The sequence below is a fragment of the Sparus aurata genome, chromosome 9, assembly GCF_900880675.1.
Source record: "Sparus aurata chromosome 9, fSpaAur1.1, whole genome shotgun sequence".
NCBI classification, from domain to species: Eukaryota; Metazoa; Chordata; class Actinopteri; order Spariformes; family Sparidae; genus Sparus; species Sparus aurata.
Genome location: NC_044195.1, coordinates 21,068,531 through 21,081,390, shown reverse-complemented (window position 1 = coordinate 21,081,390; position 12,860 = coordinate 21,068,531). Strand labels below are relative to the sequence as shown.

Below are 12,860 nucleotides of genomic sequence, written 5' to 3'. Positions count from 1 at the left end.
AACTAAAGGCTCAGGCTGCTTTTCTGCCATGTTCTCAATCTCTCATTCCACAATTGATCCACACACTCACTGCTGCAGCTGCAGGCGACACAGGTGCGTTCACTGTGCTTTTACAGCGCAGTAATTTGCATACACGACGCGCGGCGGCACGTTAATCGTTTTTCTTCGATTACAGTGTTTTCAGGATCGTGAGAAGCCAAAATCGAAATCGCGATAAAAATTCGATTAATCGCCCAGCCCTAGTTTTGATAGTGTGTGTTTGTGATTGTATGGATGACTGAGGTATCAGAGTGCTGGTTGCATGCTTGGACACAATGACTGACAGAAGATAAAATAAAAAAGATCACCTTTCCCCTGACAGCCTTCAGGGTTAATAGTTGAGCTGGTGCATTACTCTGGGGCGGGGTTTGCTTCACCACGCTGGTCTGGTCCTTGGAAGATCCCTCTTGCCTGGCTCGCCACTTTTCTGTGGGGTTGCCTTATGTTCAACCTGAATGAATTAGCTCAGTTGGTCACAAATAGCCATAATCTGTCCAGTACATAGTCTATCACAAGTTGAATTGCGTGTTTTTAGAGAGAACTCCATGTGTGTTACCAATCCCAGATCAATGTCTACCCTGCACGTGTGTGAATGTACGTGTGTGCACTCTGATAGCAGATAAGGATGCTATGCTAACATGTCTGCGTCCTGTGTAGCTGTCAAGATCAAGAAACCCATCAAGACAAAGTTCCGTATGCCCGTCTTCAATTGGGTCGCTCTGAAACCAAACCAGATCAATGGGACTGTCTTCAACGAGATCGATGATGAGAGGATACTCGAGGTAAGAGTCCTCTCTCAGTTTAGCAAATCCATTTCCATTGATAACAGACAATGAACCGATTATTTGTTGCCACCTTTCAGGACCTGAACGTAGACGAGTTTGAGGAGATGTTTAAGACGAAGGCCCAGGGACCGGCAATGGACATCACCATGAACAAGCAGAAGGTCATCCAGAAGGGGCCCAACAAGGTGACACTGCTGGACTCTAACCGAGCAAAGAACCTGGCAATCACACTGAGGAAAGTGGGCAAGACTCCTGAAGAGATCTGCAAGGCCATTCAGATGTAAGCCCCTTCAAAATAAAACAGAAGACTCCAGTCCTTCCATAGTGATTTCTGTGCATTTTGCACTTGCTTTCTGTGTTTTGAGTGTGTTTTAATGTCCATCATCTCTTCTGTGTTTCAGCTTCGACTTACGTACTCTGCCGGTGGACTTTGTGGAGTGTCTGATGCGATTCCAGCCCACAGAGAATGAGATCAAAGTCATGCGGCAGTTTGAGAAAGAGCGCAAGCCCGTTGAGAGCCTGACGGACGAAGACCGCTTCATGATGCAGTTCAGTAAAATTGAGCGGCTCATGCAGAAGATGACCATCATGGCGTTCATCGGCAACTTCTGCGAGAGCGTGCAGATGCTCACGCCGGTGAGAAACAGGACCTCTTTGACGTTAATTAGAGGATTGTTATGTGATGCTTGAGGAAGTGATCTCGTGTCATCCTGTTTGTTTACCCACAGCAACTTCATGCCGTCATTGCAGCATCTGTGTCCATCAAGTCGTCACAGAAGCTAAAGAAAATCCTTGAGGTGACTGAATCATTTATGGACTGAACATGATGTTGATTCAATGTATAGTTTCCCTCTTCACATTTTTCTTGTTCCTTCCTCTCAGATTATCTTGGCGCTTGGAAACTACATGAACAGCAGCAAAAGAGGAGCGGTGTACGGTTTCAAACTGCAAAGTTTAGACTTGGTAAGTTGCCTTTTTTTTACTTTATTAAACCTTCTACTTTTTCTTAACAAATATTTTCTAGAGTTTTGTCTTTTTTTACTTTCCTTACAGCTACTTGATACCAAGTCGACGGACCGTAAGTTAACGCTGTTACACTACATAGCCAATGTGGTAAAGGAGAAATACGCACAAGTTTCTCTCTTCTACAATGAGCTGCACTACGTGGAGAAAGCTGCAGCAGGTGAGTCGTACAGATTTGTTTCTCTTTGACATTGTTCTGTTTTGGTAGTTTTGAATTTTCAATTGTTTTATATTTCATTCAGGTTTTAATTTTCACATTTTAGTTTAGTTTTAGTCACCTCTCAAATCTTTGTTTGTTAATTAACTTAATTCACACTAAATGGACCTGATACCTGTTGCCAACAAACTAAAACTGACATTAATTTTTGTTTGTTTTTATTTCATTTTAATGTCTTTTGTAACCAGGCATTTTCTTTTAATTTAGTCTTATTTCTCTTTAGTTTAAGTTTTAGTTTATAATAATAACCCTGGTTTGCGCATGTTGCTTACACTGCTGCTGCTCGTGTTCACAGTGTCGTTGGAGAACGTCCTGTTGGACGTCAAGGAGCTGAACAGAGGCATGGAGCTGACCAAACGAGAGTACAGCATGCACGGACACAACACCATGCTGAAAGACTTTATTGCACACAATGAGAGCAAGCTGAAGAAGCTGCAGGATGATGCCAAGATTGCACAGGTAACATGAGCACACCATTATGTAGTGCCATCTGTTGAATCGAACAAAGTTTTACACAAAGTCATCTAAATGTTGTCTAACTTAACTCCTCTGTCTTTGAAAAAGGACGCCTTTGATGAGGCGGTGAAGTTCTTCGGGGAGAACTCCAAAACGACGCCGCCCTCTGTCTTCTTCCCTGTGTTTGTGCGATTTGTTAAAGCTTACAGGGTGAGTTGAAAAAAGTCTGACACACACACACACACACACACACACACACACACACACACACACACACACACACACAGAACCAGTTGAAACATACTTCACTGCTTATATAGCACAAAATTGATGCAACAGAACCAGAGATATTGTCTTACTGATTCAGTATAGCTCCTACATCATCCACATCAACCCATGAGTCAAGACAGATTGTTAAGCTGATAGCAGCTTATATAGCCTTAGGTCTCTACCCTGAGGCAAAGATGAGGAGCAGGCTGCAGAGGTCTGGTACACTCACAGACTGACTCAAGTGAGTCAGTTTATTTTCCTGCAGCTCCCTCTGGAGCCACGAATTTCACTTATCTCCAAGATCCATAAACAAACTTTGATGTGTAAAATTGGTGGAGTTCTTCTTTAAGTCACAACAGCGTCTGAGGAGGGTCAGTGTGGTGACTGAGTTTGAAATGCTTGTGTGTGTTGTGTGTACGAGGTGTTCAGGAAGTGTTCTAGGGCTGCAAATGATGATTATTTTCTTTGATGATTAGTTGCTTGGTATATAAAAAGTCAAAAAATTGTGAAAAATGTCTACCACTGTTCCCAAAAGCTCAACACGAAATAAAAAAAATGTCTTCTTTTGTCCACAGCACAAAGATATTCAGTTTACTGTCATAGAGGAATAAAGAAACCAGAAATGTGTCACATTGAATAAGCTGGATTCAGATCATTTTGACGTCTTTTTCTTTAAAAGATACTCAAACTAATTCATTGATTATCAAAAAAGTTAAAAGTATTTTTGATTTTTAAAAGTAAGTAAGAATTTTATAATTGAATGAGCAAGAATTTTGTACTACGGTGCTATAACAAACAAAACCAATCACATTATGTGTTACTACACGTCATCTGTGTTGATAATGTTTGACTCTTTTCTTAATGATCGTTAAAGTAGCAGTTTGATCAATATGTTTACAGGAACTGGGCTTCAATTCAAGACTTGCTCAATGTGTTTTCAGCTGTTTGCGTCTCACGGCTGCCTGTGTGTCAGCTCTGTTTAGTGCTGCTCTTTCTCTTCTTTACTACTCCAAACCACTCTGATGACTTAATTTACCACATGTTTTGACACTGAAATAGAAGCTCAGATTGCACCAGCACATGTGGTGAATATTTTTAAAAAGAGAGTTCCTGTGCCTGTCACAATAACTGCCTGGGAGACATTCAGAGAGTGAGGAAAGAAGTTGACAACAAGACATATTTTGCTCAATGTTCATAATATTTATGGTTACGACTAGAATAGGTGTACATACTTTCATGTTCAAAAACCACATCAGCCTACTTATAGAGTCCAGTGCTGCAGCTCTGTATTCCCCTTCGACTGAAACGCTCTGTTTTAGCTCCACTCTGCTCTGATTGGTCAGCTCACACACGCCTGAGTCAGCACTGCCAACAACACCAGAGCAGCTGTGCTAATTGTATTTGTATTTGTATTTATTTTGTATTATACAAATTAAAGGAGGGACTACTGACGAGACGTTTCTGGAGTATTGTTTCTGTGGGAGAGAGCAACTTCTGTTGGTGTGGACTGAAAAAAAAAAAAACCGGAAAAGCAAAACAAGGCTCCTTTAAATTTGAAGACAACAACTCCACTGATCCCACACTATGTATTTTGTCTTGTTTTTGATGAGAGACCTGTAGCATCAGAAATAACACGTGCATTTCAACAGTTCATTTACTGAGTGTACATGACATCTATTTGTAATCCCCTCAGCAAGCGGAGGAGGACAACGAGCAGAGAAAGCGACAGGAGCAGCTTCTGATGGAGAAACTTCTGGAACAGGAGGCCATGATGGAGGAAGACCAGAAGGTAAGTCACCCGACTCTCCACCGCCTCTCTCACTGTACTACTGCCCCCACTGCTTTTTAGAGCAGGAGGCTACAGTGGATCAAGGTAAGCCGGTTCCACTTCCTCCCCTTCCGCTTCATCCTCCAGACTCCTGATCACAGGATTAGTTTTACACTGACTGACTGCCGGGGGTAGTTATATCTGGTTCTACATTCGACACCCTGCTGAGCCTCATCACATTGACTCAGGATCAGCGCTTATACTTCCTAACTGCTCCAATTACTAAAAACATGCACAGAGTTGAGAGAGACTGACTGATAGATACTGATGTTGGGAGAATCCTCGGGTGATTAAAGTACACTCATGTCTGAAAGACTTATTAGAAGATGTTAGATGATGACTGTGTGTGTGTGTGTGTGTGTGTGTGGTCTTCAGTCTCCATCTCATAAGAACAAGCGGCAGCAGCAAGAGCTGATCCAGGAGCTCCGGAGGAAACAGGTGAAAGACAGCCGACACGTCTACGAAGGCAAAGACGGAGCCATAGAGGACATCATCACGGGTAACGTCACATGGGCCTGGCTGCAGTCTCTCTCCACACACACACAAACACACGCACACACACACACACACACACACACACACACACACACACACACACACACACACACACGCGCACACACACACACACACACACACACACACACACACACACACACACGTTCAGGGTGCTCTGCATGAAGGTCCTCTCCAGCACTCTACATTCAGTCATTAACAAAGGGGAATCTAAACCACTAACATGATCACTGTGGCTCTTTTTTAAAAACTCCGCTGTCAGATGTTTGAGAACTGAAGGTTTGATAACTTCATGAGTACAAACATGCGCTGACAGTCCAGCTAATCCAGTGACACTCAGCTCCGACGTGTCTGATGGTCGTTGCTTATCTTATCTGCTCTGTCATTGCTTCGTAATGCCATCTGTGTGACGGGGGCTGGGATGCGACCTGGAATATAAATTAACCAGAAGGGAATTAATCAATCTTCTGTTTACTGAAGGGCAGTGGTGGAAGTACATTTACTTTTCCAAATTAAGGCCATTTATATGTCTTTTTCGCTACATTTCATAATCATATATTGTCATTTTACTCCACTTCTTGCATGTGTTTGACCTCTATAGTTACTGCAATCTAGCTAACTTTAGGCCAATATTTATATTGATATTAGAAAGCTTAAAACACATAACACATAAATACTGATGGGAACATTTTACATCTGAAAAACAACCATGTCAGTGTTCTCTGGTGACAAATTATGTAATAGAGACACCGTTAGTCTATCTTAAACCTAGCTTCAGCATGTTTGTACAGCAGTGTCTTATCAGCCAACATTTACACTGATAAATATCTGCAAAAATCTAATATAGATGATGAAGATGAAGTTTCGCTCTAATGGATCTGATTTTATTTGCAAAATGAAATTTTGTGCAAAGAGCATATGACGAGCTAATCCATTGATATGCATTGATATAGATTATTTACTGTTCGGGTAGTTTTAAAGTCGCTTTAATCGACTCCAGCTCGACCAACCACAACAGTAAAATGCTACTTACATACTGATATTAATATATTAATAACTATACAATAATATTATACATTATAAAATAATACAGTAAATAAAAATGTTCCATCAGTACTTGGAGAACATTTGGTTGTTAATACAGTAACTCTTTATAATAAGCTTACAAATCATTTGCTTAAGTAATGCTCGACTAATACATGACTCGTGATGATTTAATGTGAATGATGAACCAATTCACCCACTCTAGAAATCAAACCTGGAAACTAACAAGAAGTCTAAATAAGTCAATAAGTGAGAGAGCCTGTCCTTACACCTGTATAATTATGTTCAGATGTTCATAATGTCAAAAAGAGACATGCATCCAAAAGGAAAATGCATTTTTCTAAGATGTAGTGTTGGGCTCCTTTTATAAAAGACAAAAGCTTAGCAGATATGACTCAGCAGACTTTTTATGGTTGTGCAGATTTGCTAACATTAACTCAAACGATGTTCCCTGTCATTATCTTAACCCACTCTCTATATTCAGCGCTAACTCGACCTTTTCCTACCAGTCTGATTTAAAAAACAAAAGAAAAGAAAAGAAAACATAGGGCTTTTTTTTATGAGAACAGGAACAGTTTTCATACGAGGTTGAGCAAATGCAGTTTTAATGGAGCTGGAATCCAGTTAATTTGGTCACATATCAGCTAATATATGAGGTAACGGTGAATAAACATTCATAAGTAATCTAATCACTTAAAGTCAGAATAACTTGATTGTTCACCGTAAGCAATAGAAATTCATAATACATCCTGAATTAAAACATCATGAGTCATGCAGTAGTTAATCATCACTTAAGTCTAGTTTGCTCCATCAGTATAAAGTATTACCCATTGATACTTTACCTGTAATCTGAGTACCTTTTCTTTGAGGTATTCCTACTTTTTCTAATTTAAGGTTCTCGATATCTTTCCACAACTCACCACAGGAATAAAGTTAATGTGCTTTAAGTGTTGAGGACTTTAATACAAACTCAGGTCGATCCAAATATGTGTAACAACATAAACTTGCTGTGTCCAAAGCCATAAAGAGTTTACAGTAAAAGTAGGAGTCCTGTGATAATCCAAGTGTATTTCAGGCCCTTCAGTAAAGCCTCACCCTCTTTACAGACATGTTTCCTCCTCCTGATGCTGTTGTTGGGTATTTGCTTAGTGCTAACCAGTGCTAAACCCCCTGTAGGAGTCTGCTTTTCTTATATTGTCTTTGTCTTGTCTTGTCCTGGCTGTTGTCCTTGTTGTTCTCAATGCAGTGCTGAAGACCGTGCCCTTTACCGCCCGCACTGCCAAGCGCGGCTCTCGGTTCTTCTGCGAGCCCGCCCTCAATGAGGAGTACCATTACTAAAGCTTATAGAACTGTCTCTCTTCTCTAAGGTTGCTGGAACAAATTCTCTCATCTTTTTTTTATATCTCCTCTCTCTCCTCCTTCCATCCTTGCATGCCTGTATTTTATTTTATTTTTTTTAATTAATCGGACCTGAGACGCACACACCTTGTCTGAGTGTTCACGTGTTTTCTTCCCCACCACCCCTAAGCATGATTTGGTGTCGGAATGGTTTTCGCTCCCCCACCTGCATGACATGTGACACCCTCATTTATCACCATTGTTTTATCAACTTCGGCAAACAATAATGTCACAGAAGAAACCGTCTCCAAGGTCAAACTCTTATCTGGAGAGTGCACTTTTTCCATCATCAAGCAGAAACGTTAAGCTGCCATCTAGTGGTGGCAGACTGAAAACAAACACTAAGGATTTCACTCATCGCCTACATGTTACATGGTTGTGTAAGTGTCTGTGGCATTATAACTTGCTTTTTTCTGTGTGTTCAATCATTCTTTTTAATTAAAAATGAATGTTTGTGTGTGTTCATTATCACAAATCATTGCTGCTGCTGCTGATACAGCTTCTTGCATGCAGATTGCTTTCATCCCTGCCTGCTTTCCCACAATGCATCCCTGCTAGCCCCATATGCTTTTGCTTGCCCCTGCGGGTCACCCTTCTGTCAAACTTTGTGCTCTGGCAGAGTCACTAATATTCTGCATGATGCCTTTGTATAATTACTCATTTACTTGCAGCAGTCTGTCTCTGCAGCTCTGTGTGTGCTACTAACACACAACCAGGTCGTTTCACTGCATTCGCACCTGTTTTGTGGTAATAATGTGGTTTCCCTGGATGCATGCATGCATGCTTTGCTTGGTTTTCGGTCAAGATGCTGTCAAACGTAACAATAACGCTGTGTCCCGGAACCGTATTTGTTTATTTCAGTGGACGTTTGAAACGGGCTCTTCTTCTGTCCTGCTGGTAGCCACTTTGCAAAGCAGACTGGGTTTATAACACAGAAAAAAAGACAACCTACAGAAGCTTTCATCCTCCTCCTTGCCAGTTGAACTAGTTAACATCCTCCAGCTCTGTCTCCCTTTACTCTACTCCGGCCTTTCTTCCCCCCTCCTCCCCATGCAGCCTGCTGCCACTCTGCTTTGCGGCGCTCTCTTAGCAAAGCCAGTGTGAATATGTCGGGCTGACGCGCTCCGGTCGGCCTCCTCCTCCTCCACTTTTAACCTTCATTTTGTCTTCTCTTCATCTAGCTCTAAAGAAGAATAATATAACTAAATTTCCCAATGTCCACTCGAGGGTAAGGAACTCGTCCAGTAGCACCCCTGTAGTGGTGGATGTGTCCCAAACCTGGCAAGCATCTCTTTATTACCTCCCTTCCTGTTTTACTGTCCTCTCCTTTAGGATCATCCTCCCTCTGTTTCCTCCTCCTCTTATATCCGGTATGACAATGCAAATGTTTAATGATGAAAAAAAGAAATAGTTACTCCTCTTAACAGTATCTCTGTATGTCTCAGTGGTAACTCCCAGAGACAGTTGACCTGCGGGGCTTTTTTTCTGTGTAGACCTCATGCTGCTTTGAAAGACAGGCTGCCAGCACTCTGAGCATGTGGGCTCATCAAAACCGCCCTGACAAGATGACTGACAGCTCTTTTATTCAACCCCCCTATTCCCCCCCCATCAATCCCTTCACAGATTTGAGGAATCAGCCTTACAGGCGAGCGGACGCTGTGCGGAGGAGTGTCAGGAGACGCTTTGATGATCAGAACCTGCGGCCGGTGAACAACGGCGAAGTGGTCATGTGACGAGGGGGACAGTGCATGTGCTGGGAGGGGAGAAGATGGTGAGGATGTGTGTGACGTCAAGAGAGGGAGAGACGGGAGGTCGGATGCAGATTGAAGGATGGATAAGTGAAAGATGACAAGTTGTAGCAACCATAGAGACGAGTATGTATATATATTACATAAGAATACACGTTATTCCATGTCTGTGGTGTCGTAGCTTTTCATGAAGGACTGAGACATGTGTGGGACTGAATTTAAAATGTCGGAAAGGTTGATTCACAAACCTTAGACAAGCCAAGTGCCTGAACTTATTTTTGTGGGCTAATGTCTTCTGTTTGTCTGATTTGTTTTTTTTAATACTCCCCCACTTCGAGCAATACAACTTGACCTGGCTTTAATATGTGTGTACAAGTGGACTTGCTGTGGCCTTAAGAGCCACGTGAAGAGACGCTTCCTCGGAAACAGAATGTAGAATGTATACGGGACGTGTTCCCTTTAGCTGTTACAAATATTACATCTCTTAGTATCTTGGTACATTCCGGTGCTCCTTTTCCATTCCTCATACAGACGCGTGCTCGCCCTGCACTTTCTTTTTTAACATCTCGAGGCTTCAAAACTTTGACTTAAAGGGCTGATGAGCAGGCTTGAAGACGGTGATCAGAAAATCACTGAACTCAATATTTGTACAAAAGTGTGTACAACCCCTATTCCAGAAAAATTTGGTCTCTCCCAAATTTTTTGGGACATGTTGCAGGCAGCAAAAACTAATATCAGTTTGAACATTAAAGCTTCTGTTTAATGCTCGTTTTCATATCATATTTTTATTTTGGGTTTCTACTGGAAAATAGTTACTTTTTAATTAACACATTTTTCGGTTCCTGCATACAGTGTCAAAGGAAATACTGCCAAGTCAGTTTTTCCGTTGATCACAGGGGTCGCACTGCATCATTCCCCAACGAAAGGCTGACAAATAGGGCAGTGGCATTCACAGACTCTTTAAGGGCTTAGGCAAAAAAATTAATGAAAAGTGATATATATTACTTTATGCCACAGATATATGCAAGCTTACACTAGAAAGTGAATTATTATAAAAGTAAAAATAAAGAGTAAAATTGACATAAAATGCAGTATTTGCAGCAAGTATTTTGTCATCGTCATGCTATAAAAATCATGCAGGAAAAATGTCCTTGAACCTCAAGTATTTGGGGGGGTAGGACCCTCGGAACCGCACTCTGGTTTTGAAATTCTTCCTAGTTTTACATTCTCAAGGTTGGCAGGTGAATGCTCCTGTCTATTTCAAGGCACGCCACTCTCACAAAGCCCAATCTGCTCTGATTGGTCAGCTTTCACAGGCCTGAGCAGTGACTGCCCCACTGTGCTTCCACATTAGCTCTGACGCTGTTTTTGCAACCTCAGCGTTTATACAGCACCTAGACCTGCTCTATAACCAAAAAGACATGGAGGTGTAACTCTCTACAATATGGGATCCTGGCACTGTCATCGAGTGAAAGTAGATCAAAAATGGTTTGTTAACCATTGCTTTCCATTTTATTTACAGCTTTCAAGGTCTCAACTTTTTTTGGAATATGGGTTGTGTAAGGATGATGAAGAACACACGAAAAAAATATATTTTTAAACAAGTAATTCAAGTCTGGGCTAATGTGAATGTTGGATATGAGGCCTCTCCATGCTGAAGTCGTTAACAGCTCAAGCCTGAATTTGTAGCTCTTAATCCACAGGAGTAGGCCGCCTGCTAACTTAAAAGTCTACCGTCCATTTGGAATTGTTGCATTTCTGTAGCAGCACATCATTTTGTTTGGTTTCTGGGAACAAATAACGAGAATAAATTAACATGTAAAGCAACGTAAAAGACATTTTCCTACCAAGCTGCATGAACCTTACTGGATGATCTCATCGTCAAAACTGGATACACCTTTTGCATTTCATCTCTGTCAAATGTTTTTTACAGATTACTTATAGCCAAGGCTACTGTGTCTACTCACTTTATTGTAATTTTAATGTATAGTATTTAACCACTGAAAGGATTCCTTTAAGCTCATCATCATCATCATTTAAACGTGTCCACGATCATTAAAAAACAAATTCACAACACAAAAAAAAGTTTCCTAAATGTACAGATATTTTGTTACATTTTTTTTTTTTTGATTTAATTCACATCACCAGATGGTTATTATTGTACATATTGTTTAAACAAAAGTTTTCTTTGCCTTGTGCTATACAACTTGAATGTTATTTTAACTTATAGTGTTTTGTTTCCATTTTTTGTATATTTAATTAAGCCAAATGAATCTACAGTAGTGTGTTAAATCATCGTGTCTCATGCAGGAGGCAGCGGATCACTGAACTTGCTCGCAGATGTGTCACAGGGGCGTCAAAGCCAGCTCAGAAGAAACATGTTCTGATGTGCAAGTGTTTGTGCATTTGAACAGATTTAAACTCTTGAATCAAACATGTTCAATCTAATAAGCCAGTCTCCACTGGTCGACCTGTGATCAGCTGGTTTTGTGTCCTCGTCACACACCCTCCTGTGATTATCTCCATTGAAGCCGTGCTGCCGTTCATCTCTTTTTTTCTCAACTTCACTGTCTGTAATAGTGACTCTATCTCTAACTGGATAATACTGGCATGTTTTTTTTGTTTTGTTTTTTTTGCTTTCACCAGAAATGTATTTTAGGCAGTTTGTGCTGATTACAAAATAACAAGCTTTTTTAAAAGTTAGGTGATATGAGATTTTCAACGAATATGATCAAATAAACTATTTACATTGAATATAAAATTGTTTAACTTGTCTTCTCTTTTTGAAACGGGTGGGGAGTCTTTCTTTTTTCCCCCCACAATCAGTGGGAGATTTAAGTAAATAGTAACATGAAGAGCCGTATGTAAATCAAACATGCAATCTAATGCAATAAATTACACCTTCAGGAAAGTTTCAAAATTTAGATGAGGTTGCAATTCAACTGTATTGTGTTATACTGAGTGGTTATATCAAGTATTCCATCAGTGATGTAAATGTATTGGACAAACATTAAGACAGACCTGATTATAACACAACAGCTTTATATAAGCATCCAAACCAGGACTCATTAAGGGAGGATTTATTGCATTGACTTAGCTTTAGCTGGGTTTATATTTGATGTTACACATCTACTGAACTGAATCAAACACTGGTCATTTACTAATATTAACTGATAAATGTCCTACTAATTAGCTGTCAGGAATTAGTAGAACCATAGCAGCAACCTCTATTAACTACAATGGCTCTCAGTAGAGTGCATACCTCCACCAAGGCCCTAACAGCCTAATCCAATATTAAATAAAACATATTTAAATCTATTAGATCCAGATTGGTACCAGTCACACAAATGCATTTTTTCATGGAGATCAATGCATAAATAAACATAAATGTTGAAAATGTTGGAGGGGGAACATTTTTTTATCTGGATCCACACCTGAAGTAAATTGGCTCTATCCTGGGCTGAGACCCATCCTCCATCCAAGCTTTGTTGAAATCAGTAGGGTAGTTTTTGTGTAATCCTGCTAACAGACCAATAACA

General features: G+C 40.6%; 1 protein-coding gene across 12 annotated transcripts in view; it reads left to right on the top strand.

Annotated features, from left to right (window-relative positions):
* Positions 1-12,082, top strand: part of fmnl2a (formin-like 2a) — a 65,546-nt gene extending 53,464 nt beyond the window's left edge. For 4 of the 12 annotated variants that reach the window (XM_030428340.1, XM_030428348.1, XM_030428343.1 and 1 more), the window contains 12 exons: positions 697-821; positions 902-1,104; positions 1,226-1,460; positions 1,553-1,621; positions 1,707-1,787; positions 1,878-2,007; positions 2,360-2,523; positions 2,629-2,730; positions 4,484-4,579; positions 4,994-5,117; positions 8,755-8,854; positions 9,197-9,314. In XM_030428340.1, the coding sequence (XP_030284200.1) occupies positions 697-821; positions 902-1,104; positions 1,226-1,460; positions 1,553-1,621; positions 1,707-1,787; positions 1,878-2,007; positions 2,360-2,523; positions 2,629-2,730; positions 4,484-4,579; positions 4,994-5,117; positions 8,755-8,854; position 9,197 (1,430 nt within the window). In that variant the 3' untranslated portion in view covers positions 9,198-9,314. Of the gene's footprint in view, positions 1-696; positions 822-901; positions 1,105-1,225; positions 1,461-1,552; positions 1,622-1,706; positions 1,788-1,877; positions 2,008-2,359; positions 2,524-2,628; positions 2,731-4,483; positions 4,580-4,993; positions 5,118-7,421; positions 7,543-8,754; positions 8,855-9,196 lie in introns of those variants that run through there. The other 8 variants (XM_030428341.1, XM_030428344.1, XM_030428339.1 and 5 more) reach the window with 5 other exon arrangements.
* The last annotated feature ends 778 nt before the right edge of the window (positions 12,083-12,860 follow it).